At 35.6% G+C, this 13,200-nt stretch overlaps 1 protein-coding gene across 3 annotated transcripts in view; it reads right to left on the bottom strand.

Moving 5' to 3' along the window:
• The window catches only part of Vwa8 (von Willebrand factor A domain containing 8), a 443,736-nt gene that overhangs the window by 236,186 nt on the left and 194,350 nt on the right, over positions 1-13,200 (bottom strand). For all 3 annotated transcript variants that reach the window (XR_015445839.1, XM_004844253.3, XM_087197309.1), the window contains 2 exons: positions 9,238-9,344; positions 3,053-3,124 (listed from right to left, as the gene is read on the bottom strand). Coding sequence is in view for 2 of the 3 variants with exons in the window: in XM_004844253.3 (XP_004844310.1) it covers positions 3,053-3,124; positions 9,238-9,344 (179 nt within the window). In the remaining variant the exon portion in view is untranslated. The remainder of the gene's footprint in view (positions 1-3,052; positions 3,125-9,237; positions 9,345-13,200) is intronic.

Below are 13,200 nucleotides of genomic sequence, written 5' to 3' on the forward strand. Positions count from 1 at the left end.
CTGGTAAATTGAAGTACAGGCAAAGTGATACTTCATTTAATTAGTTAGATACTAGTCAGCACTTAATTATTATAGAGGATTTAAGATAATTAATATTCATTATTCAGTCCTAATGATAATGCTGCCTATCTGTGGTCTTCCATATACAGTCCCTAGCACTGTAGGGACTAATTCATGTGTATCCTTTTCCCAGCAATTTCAAGCTATAAGAAGAAATTCAGTCAATTATTTTCACAATTTTCTAAGGATAATCCAATTAATTCTAAATTTCAAATTCATATTACTTCTAAATCATTTTGGCTACTCATTAGGAATTTAAGAAAGTCCTCTAAAATTTAGCAATTCATTCAGTAAATATTTGTTAAATGCCTACTGGCTGCAAGGCATCAAGGAGAATACAAAATTAAGACTTCTCAAGAGGCTTACTCCCTCTAGTAGCAAGAGGGAAGAAAGATGCATAACCTAACAGAGGAGCAGCAGCAATCTATAAATGACTGTTATGGCTTGTATCTAAATGTCCCCCTCAAAAGCTCATCTAGGGCATGTGAATATGGATTAATGAAGCATGATAACTAAATTAATCCACTGATTGGTTTAGCATAGTTCTGAATATGGGTAACAGGAAACCTCACCCTCCATATGGATGGCACCATCCAATAGGCTTATAGCCTGGATGGAATATATGGGGATAAGAAGCAGACTTGCTGTTTACTGTTTTTTCTGCTTTCTGCCTTCTCAGTCATTGACTGTTTCTCCTCTGCCATGCCCCCTTGCCATTCCTCCCTGCCTTAGAGCCAGCCAACGATGGACTGAAACCTCTACAAACTGTGAGCTGAAATAAGCCTTTCTTCCTTTAACTTGTGGGTGTTGGGTATTTTGTCCCAGCAGAGAGAAAATAACTAAGACAATGACCTACTACAATACTTCTAAGAATGGTTCTTCAGGTTAAAATGCTCAGGTAGACTTTAAGAAGCATATTACAGATTATAGGTAGGGTAACCTTAGAAAATATTCACTCCATCAACTGACAGAAGAGAGGGGAGGGAGGGAGGGAAAGAGAAGTGGGCAGGGGAGAGAACTCTTAAAGGAGGTTAGTTGTTTACTTAATATCATGTAAAATAGTAAAAAAAAAAAAAAACCTGGGCATGAAGGCGGATCTTCAGATTCTTAGCTTACTTCATTTCTGTGATACAACATCGTCATTCTGAGGTTAAAAATTTGAATAGGCAAGATAGGGAAAGAAGATAACATGGTGGGTCTTCTAAATCCTCCAGGGATTATGCTCCTCCCATCTCTCAGGTTACTACTACTACATAGGCTCTAACTTCAACACTTAACCTAGATGACTCCTGAAATCCTGGCTCTACTATTGGTTCAATTGTAAGATACATGTTTGCTGAGAAACTTTTATTGCATCCCACTCAAGCTTAGGGCATCAATACCAATGGGATGTTTCAAAATCACCTGGAGTTTATGTTTTGACCTCTAAGGACCTTCCTTTTGCAATCTTGCTCTTCAAAAATTGTTGCTCAAGCCCCAGCTCTGTGTGTCTTTGGCATTTAGTACACTGCTGCCAAGATACCAGGAGCCTTTGTGTCTACAGCCATCAAGTGATGGTAAAAGTTCTGAAAAAGACATGCTAAGTGCATTGCAATTTAATGGATAAATAGTCTGTGAAGTGCTCTGGGATCTATCCGACTTAAAAATACACAGAATTGGGGCCAGGGATTTAGCTCAGTGGTTTTGCCACCTGCTGCGAGAGCGCAAGGACCTGAGTTTGATCCCCAGTACAAAAAAACCCACCACAGAATCATTGTTTTTCTGGATGAGAATTTGACCTCTGTGGTTCACTATCAGGGGCCAAATACTGTTAATTGGTCTTCATCATTCTACTTGGGTATACTGAAGAATGACACTTAAAGAAAACAAGGTACAACTTTTCAAACAGTAAAAAAAAAAAAAAAAAATCCATGAATAAGTTATTGTTTTACTTTTTATTCTTGTTTAGAAAATATGAAAAAGATAATATTAAAGTGCTTTTAAAATTTTACAGCCATACATAGCTTTTATATTTAGCTGTGTGAAATATTCTCCAGTCATTATCTCAGGTCATCCTTACATTAGCCCAGTAGAGTAAAAACTATTTTTACTCTCAGGTTGGACATCAGGAAACAGCCTTAGAAAGATAAACACTTTGCCCAAAGTCATGGAGTTATAAGTGGGAGAGTTGGTATTGGACCGTTAGTCAGCTAACTTCTAACTTCTATTCTATTGGCCTATTGTTATTTTTTAAAATGTATTTTAAAATTATAAGTTTGAAGTATTAAATATATTAAGAATTCATATCATTTTCATAAGTACCAAAAAACAAAGAAAACTTGAGGCCAAACTTCCTCTCAAAGCTTATTATCTAAGAGTCAGAGGCAGGGCATGTGAAAAATGATGGACAACACTCATGTAGAAGAAACAGCATGAACCAAGGACCAGAGCAGTGATAAGAAACTGAAGGAAGGTCCAAGTGCTTCGATCCATCCCAGAGTAAGAGAAAGAAGGGCTATAGCTTGGCATTAGAGACATGAGCAGAGCTGGATCTTGCAGAACTGTATGTTAAATGGAAGATTTAGATGATATCTGGGGACAATGGTGAATCAATTTAAGCAAAATACAAAGGTTTGAAGATATTTTAGTTATACAAATGTCAACCAGGCTTCCAACTGGAGAAGAGCTCAAAGTAGGCACAGGGAGGTGGAGCTATGCTAGGAAACCACTGCTATAATCCAGTAAGGGATGTTGAGCAGAGAGAGTAACAGGCATGGGCAAGAAGCATAGACACTTGTGAAACAGAATCGACAGAATGATGGGAAATTCAGTAGGGGCTGATTTAAGCATTAAGGTAATTCTGCAGTTTAGAAGATGGCCAAATCTCACCTTTTAATTAAACCAGTCATTTAATAGGGGGAGAAAGAGTCATTTTTCAAAAAGAAGAAACTTACTGCTTCTAAACTCTTACTATCATGTTTTTATTAGTTCCTGGGTTCCAGCCATAACTTACCTGGTTACCAACCAATAACAAATGTTCTCCAAGTAGAAAGTCTTTCAGCATGTCTTCCATTACAATCATGTGCTAGAGGGAAAAGAACCAGACATGAACTGTTTTTTGCAAAATCAGGGTGAAATAAGAAAGTTAATCAGTCAGGGATAGTGGTGCACACCTCTAATCCCAGCACTCTGGGAGGCTGAGGCAGGTGGATCAAGCCTCATACATACACATAGGGCTGCTGATGTAGCTCATTGTAAAGGCCCTCAATTAAATCCCAAGTAACATACACACACAGACACACAAGAGTGCACACATACATGCACACACAAAGCTGGATGTGGTGGTGTGCACCTGTAATCCCAGCACTCTGGGCAAGGTTGAATCTGACCTTAGGCAACACAGGGACTTAGCAAGACCTGTCTCAAAATAAAAATTACAAAGACCTCAGGATATTGTAGTTCAAAGGGCTCTGAGTTCAATTCTCAATATCATAAAAAAGAAAACAATTAACTATCCAGATATCTTCTTGGAATGTAAAATATCTATTCTGGTAGAATACTCAAGTGATTTGATTTGTAAAAAAAACAAAATTAATGATGTGGATATAAGTAAATCATATATCCACAATTAGGTCACTGATACTGAAAACTTGAAATAGAGCATCTGAGCAAGATCGAGCCACTAACCAACACTTCCAAGGGTTATTGTAATCTGATTCAAATATTTTTACTTAAAGTATGTGTAGCTGGTCTGTAATCTAATATGTATTTAAATTGACATTTGCTAATATAAATATCCAAAGGCTTCCAAAAATAGCTGAATATTTCTTTGGGGCATTTTACACCGAATTGTTCTTAATCATTACCTTCAAACTATGTATACCTTTAGAATTAAAAATATATTATTCACCTTGTTAGCTTTTTTTATATGAGTTATGACACAATATAATTAAAGAACACGATAAAGGTTCATAATAAGCCACAGAGGAAATTACATTGCTCTTTTGTATCTTGAAAAATAGGACACCTATAAATAGGTAACAAAGGCTCATCAGGGGTTGGGAAGAACTATATCCCAGCACAATTAATATCCTTATCACTTTCTTTTGGTTTTCAGTATCAAATCTCATGAAGTTATTGAAGTTCTCTATTTTTAAAAAAGGCAAATTAACCTTTCCATCTGATACATGCTGCAGATATTCTTCCTGTGTGTGCTTTTTTTTTTAATTTGTTTTTTTAGATAGCCAGAAATTTTTCCTTTTACCTTCCAAATGTACTGGTATTGTGTTTTAGTTTCTTTCTTAGAGAAACTAAGTTGGGTTTTTTTGTCCCTCATTCAAGAACAAATGAGTATCTCCTGATGTTTATTAGTTTTTATTCTACAAATATACTAGGGAGCTAGTTTTAATAAGGCTTGAAATAAAGTAAGCATATTCACTTACTGTCATTCTAGAACATTTTCTGAAATAACAAGCAACATTATTAATAATGCTATGACAATAAATGTAAACAGATTGTCTTAAAAACAAACTGGTGTGACTGTTAATCTTGATATGTCAACTTGATTGGATTAAAAAACGTCTAGCAGATTAGCAAAGCATACTTCCATGTATGTGTGGGTGCGTCGTGGAGGTGTGACCTTAGGTACTATATCTGGTCCCCTTTTACTCTCTGGTGCTCTTCTCCTGTTCTACTTTCTGTCTCTGATGAACTAAGCATCTCTCCTCTACCATGCCCTTCCACCATGATGCCTCAGCTTTCAGCTAAATTAAGCTGAAAGTCCCCCCTCCCGAAAGCTGTGAGTGTTGGGTTTTGTGTCCCCTGCTCCCAGCGACAGGAAAGCTGACTAATACCCATGGTTACCCTATAAAAGGGAATTCTAAAAAAATATTTTTAAACTGAGTTCTGTATAGTCTAGAGACATCTTCCTTTTAAGTAAGATAAAATATCAGTGCCAATTTCCAGACAACACTAAATTTTTCCTGAAAAAAAATGGGCTCATCTACATGAAAAAATGGATAGAAAAGTTGGAATAAGTGTGAGGTAATACTGAAAAATAATCCAAACTATATTTGTATTCTTATCTTCTTTACTAGTCTCCTAACTTCCTACCTCATATCCTCACTACATCTCTACATCTAACTAGATTATTCAAATGAAACAATACTCCCCAAGGTTAAGGTCATTGGCAACATAATTCTTCTCTTGTCCTCTTGGTCCACACTTAGCACTACAATTTCTTAAGTCTCCTCTCCCTGTTGCCTGTCTCTCCTGACTCCTCCCTATTTCTCTCAACAATTTCTTTTCGTAATCTTTTGGACTAGGTACTTGTGTGCAACAATTCCTTCCGTACTGATTTTTCCCTACTGTTCTTTCTTTTGTTTTCAGCTGGGGTCATGGTACAGGGCAGAGATGGATGTGCCTACTTATACTGAGCACCTACCTGAAGGTTAAACAAAGGCAGTGGGCACAACTGGGTGCTCACCCCTCAGAGCTCAAAGTGCTCCCTCTGACCTTGTGTTCCCCTAAATCCTCTCATGGCTTCAGCTCTATACTGAATTTAAACAGCAAGATTTCTCACTGATGACAGAACCACTTGGTTATTCCCCAGTCTCCTAAATTCATGCCCAAAACGTTGCTCACTACTTTTTCTTCAATTTAATTTCTTCATCCTGTGTCGTTTTGCCAATTAACAGCATCATTTTCTAACACCTGACCAAACCTCTGTCTTCATCATGGTCACCTTGCCCACCTTGCTCCTCCTCTCTTACAAGACCCAATTAAGTCTTAAGTATTAAGACACTAAAAACAATCAACTGTATCTACTATTTCTTTTCTATCACCACAGCTTTGATTTAGGGTTTTATCATCTGTTACATACATTTTATCAGCTGATTTAGCTTCTGTAACTTCAGAATCCTGAGCCAAATTGTTCTCTACAGTATTTCTATTTTTTTGTTCAAAACCTTGTCACTCCATTTTTCAAAACTCATTAAGTGACTCTTAATACTTTGGAAACAAAGGTTACTCCTCATATTCTTGATCTAGTTTCAGTCTCATCTCCTACAGCTCTCTGGCTCCCACCCTGTGTTCCACCCTGTGGGTACAATTTAGAATAACTGTCCACTTACTCTTCAGTTTACTTTTCCACCAGAATATGTGGAGAGAATCTCTGTCTTTCATCCAACACAAAGTCCTAAAAACTCTACCTCTTAAAAAAGCCCCACAATGTCAACTCCACTTTGTTCTCACTGTCATCATATCATTTAAAATCTTTCTTAATATTCATCTCAACAAATCATCTTAACATTCAATAACCACTGAACTAGTTTTCCTTTCCCTTGATCCAAACTCCTAGACAACATTACTTAAGAGTAAATGCAAAATTAGCAAAAATGCAATGTGCTTAAAAAGCTTTCATTCCTTTCCTCAACAGTGAACAGAATCTTAATTTCTTTGTTTGTTTTCTGATACCAGGGATTGAACTCAGGACCTTGCGCTTGGGAGGCAGGCAGTGGCCCCACTGAGCTAAATCCCCGGCCCTTAATTTCTTAATTAGTGAAGGCAGTAATCCTTAATTTCTCAATCCTTAATTTCTTAATTAGTAAAGGCAGTAATCCTTTCCTTACTCACTAGCCTCATCTCTTGACACATTTCTACTTGCAACCTCAGCTCTGTGCCAGTGACGATAAACTATATATGGCTCCCTATGTGAAATACTCTCTCATACAACTAAGTCTCTGTTTGAGAGACTGTCCCAACTTCCCTGGTTACCCCATTTTTTATGATTTTTCAGATCAGATACCATCACCTCATCAGTATTACCAGAGTAACTTGCATATACTTCCACCACATTGTATATGTATAGTAACTGTATGTACTGTACTTATTTTCCTGTATCCTTAGATTAAGAGCCTTGGAGGTGCATATGCTTTGTGTATACTTTAATCTCTGTATCTTAGTAACTTACAACAAGTATTTTAAGATTTTGACCTGCAGAATTTTACATTTTTCTCCCAGATTTGTAGCTCCTTAGGCATATAAAGGTTATTATCCCCCTTTCCTCAAATTTCTCTTCTTTACTGGCACAACTAAAATATTCCATAGAAATATTTAATGAAATAATACTCCTTACATGAACATTCAAAATCTTATTTATCCTTTTATGAATACCCTCAACACTTATTTACTCAGCAGTTACCATATGCTAGGCACTTTACTATTTTCTAGAAATACAAAATAAAGAAAACATAGGGCTTTGTGCAAGTGATATGGAAAAACACATTTCAAAAACCAGTTTCAATGCAATGTGATAAGGGGACAACAAGCTATAGAACAACAAGGTGGTACATACACACCCAAATCTGCAAGAGGCACTGAAGATCACTGCTTCAACAGGTGAAATGCAGCACAAAACAGGGACACACACAACAAAGCAAACTTAATCAAGCCATTGGGTCTAGGACTGGTAGAGCTAATAATTTTTCATTAATGGTTAATTCATAATGGTTTAAGAAGAGTACAGTTGGAGACAGCTTACAAAGTTCCTCAGGGCTTCTGTGTAAAGTTCACAGGAGCCCTGCTGTCCTTTATGTCTATGTCACAAAAGCCATGGCAACAAACACTGTGTTCAAGGGCACAATGGTCTTCCTTCCTACTGAATTTCCTACATTCTTACACGCTGTGAGGTCTTTTCACTTTGCTACTGTGGGGGTTTTCAGTTGTCATTTTTAACAGTTTCCTGATTCTTTTTTTTCCCTTTGTTCCTTTGTTTTTATCCGTTACACAGACAGAATATAATACCAACAATGTTGGAAATAGTATATTTTCCTTTTACACATATTTTTGTCTTACAGGGAAGACTTTTTTCCTCCTCTATATCTTATAAGTAACATATTCTGTCCATTTGTGTACTGATTTTATGCAAGAGTACTAATGTTCCTTAAGAAAAATATAGCCTACATTGTTATCTGGCTATAAAATGAATAAAAAAGTCAGGGTTATACCTTTCTATACCATAAATAGTAATTATAGTTTATTACAAATTTTTAAACAAAGATTTTTATTAAAAAAAGAACTTACATAGATGCCTCCTATACTGTTAATATATTTAGGGATATAGATTATGATATTAATTGAATAATAGAACTGGAGAATGTCAGATTAAAAAAGAAATTTTCTGGACCAGGGATTTAGCTCATCGGTACCACGTTGCAAGTGCAAGGTCCTGAGTTTGATCCCCAGTACCAAAAAAAAAAAAAAAGAAATTTTCCTTTTGTTAACTCCTTAATATAGTGAAAAGAGTAAGTTCTAACATAATTTGCAAATGTTATGTTATTTACATGTAAATTACCAAGTATTTCAGGAAAACTTAAACACACTTATTATAAAAGAAATATACAGATGGAGAGGTTGAAGGGAGGGCAGGGGAAGGGGGAAGAAAATAAGAACCAAGAGAGTATGTAAAGTTGCATATCTCCAATGATGAATGTCATTATATTGTACACCTAAAATGTACCAATAAAAGGATACACAAAATAAAAATAAAAAGAAATATACAACTACTTGGCAAAATATCTGAAAAAGAAAACTTTCATATTATAAATAATTTTCCCTGAAAAATTCTTATTAAAGTAAATATCTACAATACAGCTCTAGGTACAAAGTTATTTCTATGTTTTAGTGGAAAGTTGATAACTGTTGGCTAATGTACAAGTGGGGAATTCCCTACTATAGTCCCTTTAAAAAACAAGAAGAGGAAAGAAAGGAAAAGAAAAATACTAGGAATTGCAGGAAAAGGAAAGGAGTATGAAAAAAAGGATGCATAGGAAACATCCCTCTTTAAACTACTGAAGTGATTTAACTAACAAACATAAGAGAGAATGAGTACTTCTGTTGTTTTTAATTTAACAATGTATTAATTTTATTAACCTGAAGTACGGACATATATCATGTATATATGCATATAAAATTTATTTAATCATAGCAGCCACTCCTCTAATTCAAGTAATTCAAGTAACCTTTGTAATTTTAAGTTTTATAATGCCTTAATGAAAGATGTTTAATGTTTTATTTTGCATCACCTGAACTGAATGTAAGAAATTACAAACATAATTACATACCAGTATCATTTGTATCAGAGTTAACTACCACAGTACAAGTGATGATTTATTCAAGAACACAAAGCAATGCGCTTACCTGAATGTTGTCATAGAAGAGAACATCAGGCACCTTCATTTTCTCGTGAGCATTATATATTGGTGCACTAACAGTGCCAATCCTCAGCGATCCGGATACTACTTCACCTGAACAAATCACACAGGACAGAGGATTAATCATACCAATGTCCTATGAATAATATCCAAAGAAGCTAAGGCCACCCAACGTAAAATGCAAGATAGCTTCTGTAACACCTGTGAACTCTGCAAGGATTTTAATTTAACACCTAAAGAAATAAGCTGAAGGATGGTAATAAATACCATAGCTCTACATACAGCTTAAAACATTCCAAAATATAATAAATTTTATACAAAACAACATATACAGGATGCAGCATATAGAGCATACAGAGTTAAAAACAACCCAGAACACACTCAAACCATATTCATATATTTGTTTGGTCAGAGAATATATCATACACATAAGCCAAATACATATTCAAAAGCTCTGAAATACTGGAATTTCATGTTAGTACCCACTCATTGAAACTCCATAAGAGAATCCCCTAGAGTTCTAGTCAAGAATACAAATGAATTAACCCATCTCAGTCTTCTTGAAATATCATTTTCAAAGTTTGTCCAGAAGAGCTACATTTTTAAGTACTTAACAAGAAATTGAGAACATTTGCCATGCAAAATTATTCTGTATTAACTGTTACTGTATTATTTCCTATTTGCTTTAAAAAAGTTGGTCTAGAGTATAGTATGAGCTCTTCGAAACCAGGAAATTAATCATAAATTTCTTAAAATTCGGGGTACATATCTCATTGTATTCCCTATAGTAGACAGATACACATGAACACTGACATTTTCCAAGAATAATAACATTAATAGTAGTAGTTAATGTTATAGTATTAATGATCACAATATAAAAGCTGTCATTTATTGAGGATCTTTTATGTGCCAGATCCCAAACCCACAGATTTATCACATATTTTCTTCATATAACTTCAAGTAATTCCTAATAATGACACAAGAATTATGAGGAAACTAAGAACATAAATTAAATATTTGGCCTAAAATTACCCAGCTAGTATTCTAGTTCAAATAGAATTTAGTCTAGTCTGACATTCTATCTGACAAATCCAGTATGTTCAATCCTTTGACTCCAAATAATATTCCATCCTGTGGAAATATCCAAGCAAGCACATACACAATTACAATGCATTGAACAATTCACCTATCCTTTTCTTTCCTATTTCAAATAAGAAAATTACAATCTGTTTTTCCTCTAGAATGCTATTTTGTGGTAAGGCATTTTTGAAAGGCAGGAGAGGAAAACAACATTTGCTTTTATGGAGTGCTATGAAAAATTGTGAACTAAAAATAATTATACTGTCACCTTATTTAATCACTGCTGAGTGGTATACATCTGGCAGAGTACAGAAGACCTTAACAGTTACCTCTCCTTTCAATAGATCCTAGCCATTCACAAGTTTTCTACAGAAGGAAAGTCATGAGCTGTCATGCAGAGATTTACCACTTATTTACTATCAATAGGACTTTGAAGTAGGCCCAATGTAAAAACTATAAAGGGAAAGAGCAGGAGTATGGCATAAATCAACTTATATAACTGTATAATACACATAATTTCAGGTTCAAACACCCCAGACAGAACCTATGGTATAGTCAATAGAAATAGGTCTTTTGAACAATTTAATTTCCCAACCAGTGTTTACTGATAAGCTTTCAAGCTAAAAAGGGAAATACACTCAAAGAATGATGATACTAGTACTTTCCTAGGAGAAAGTTGGCCAGTTGTCTTCTAAGAAATCTCATAAGATGGCATTATTTTGGTAAATTTGTCAAGGTCCTCAAGGCTCAAAACCTGGCTTCTGTCATTACAACCGAGAGCAAACATAACTTGGCTTTTTCTTGCTAGTCTTTTCAGGGACCAATTGCTCCTCTGTTCTATCTTTGGAGTCCACAGCTTTACTGAAGCTTCCTTTCTGGCCAAACTCAGAATGTTTTAAATCATTCTCCTGGGCTCTTTGCTCTTGATATCAATATAAATCTGGATAAAAGCCCGCCAGCAGTAGCTAGGCCACTCCCTCACATTAGACTGCCTTGAAATTTCTTCTACAAGGTTAATTAGTCCACCACCCTTAATCTCAGTCTCAGGCAAAGTCTCTGGACATGAGCAAAATGCAGACAAACTTTCTGCCTCCAGAACACATGTTCTAAAGTCCAACAGCCAATGCAGTCCTTCTTCCTAGCAGAAACCTCTTGAACCTGGTCTTTATTGGCAGCATTTCTATCAGCATTCTGGTCTTCTGAGCTCTGACAAGAATTTTCCATCAAGTACAGCTTAAGGCATTTCCAGGCTGCTTCTTCAACCAGCATCTCCAAACCTTTCCAAACTTCCCAAAACCAGTTCCAAAGGCTCCTGAGCCACATCCTTCTGTCACAGCAACAATCTCACTTCTATTACCAAATTCTGTCTTAGTTACTTTTCCCTTTGCTGAGACAAAATACTTCTTGACCCAAATTTAAAGGAGGAAAGGTTTATTTGGTTCACAGTTTTTAGAAGTTTCAGTTCATAGTTGGTTGGTTCCAGGGCAAGGTGGCATGGTAGAGGGCCATCACAAAGGAGAAACAGTCCACAGCAAAGCAGGGCAGGCAGAAGACAGCAAGCAGCAACCAAGTGACAAAAGACAAGTGACAAGCAGTGACCCTCTTTCTGTTCCTTATATCTTATCCAGGCTACTCATCCTTAGCACTCACAACTAGGGTGGGGCAGCCTTAATCCCAGCATTGCATCATGAATCAATCCCAGCATCACATCCTTGATCCCAGTAGCACATACCCTAGATCCAGCCACCACTGAAAAGCCCCACCTATGAGCTTATGAGGCTCTGGGGGAATATTGAGATACAAGCCAATAACATATTCTTTCTTTGGATATGTTAATAGATTCACTCAAGGAACATCATGAGTTTAAAAGTCTCAGAGTTATTCTTTTTCCATCAGCATATCAAATTAATAATTTTATTCTAAAAAAGCCTTGTAGGGCCGGGGATTTAGCTCAGTGGTTTCGCCGCCCACTGTGCAAGTGCAAAGACCCGAGTTCAATCTCCGGTACCAAAAATAAATAAATAAATAAATAAATAAGCCTTCTAATTTCCTTAATACCAAATTCTTGGTTCAGTATAGCCCCAATCATTAAAAACATCTACAAAGAGAGCTACAATAGTCCCTTTTGAACAGTGTTCACATTTTGGGTGTTTTGATAAAACAGGTAATTACTCTAAAAATGGAGACCTGGACACCATAATGTTAAGTGAAATAAATCAGACATACAAGGTTAAATATCACATGAATTCTCTTCTTTGAGAAATCAGAAATACAGATAATTTTAAGAGCAACAGAAAAAGATAGACAATAGGAAACCGACAGATCCTTTATAAATGAGAAGGACAGCTAGAGATGGAGGAAGCAGGGAAGAAGGAAAGGGGAAGAGGAATAAAAAGAATTAAGATGTATTATGTACATGTATCTATTCTCTGCAAAAAATGTTCTCATTATGTACTATAAACATATACTTATATAAAAACATTTACTCATATAAAAAATGGGAACTCTCATTTTCTTCTAATTGAAGAACAAGAAAATTTTTATGGAGAGAGCTACATCTCCCCAAAATTCAAAATTATACTTCTGGTTAGCCAGAAGACAATTAGCACAAAAGATAACACAGGTGGAAATGGAAGAAAAAGTCATACAATGGCATTCTGATTATTATTTTATTCTATATCAAACTAGAAAAGTTTCCCAAATATGTTCCATAGGATAGTGGTGGCTCTCAAAATGTAAATGTGCAAAGACAAAATTATAGATTTTATGGTAAAATATATTTGAAAACATTTATTTGTCAAAATTAAATAAGTTGATTTACCATAATTCTAATATTCTAGTGTCAATTGTGACTTTTCAGGTGGGGAGA

Source organism: Heterocephalus glaber, unplaced genomic scaffold (assembly GCF_053883595.1).
Source record: "Heterocephalus glaber isolate CG9 unplaced genomic scaffold, H.glaber_assembly_v1.0 deba00001666, whole genome shotgun sequence".
NCBI classification, from domain to species: domain Eukaryota; kingdom Metazoa; phylum Chordata; class Mammalia; order Rodentia; family Bathyergidae; genus Heterocephalus; species Heterocephalus glaber.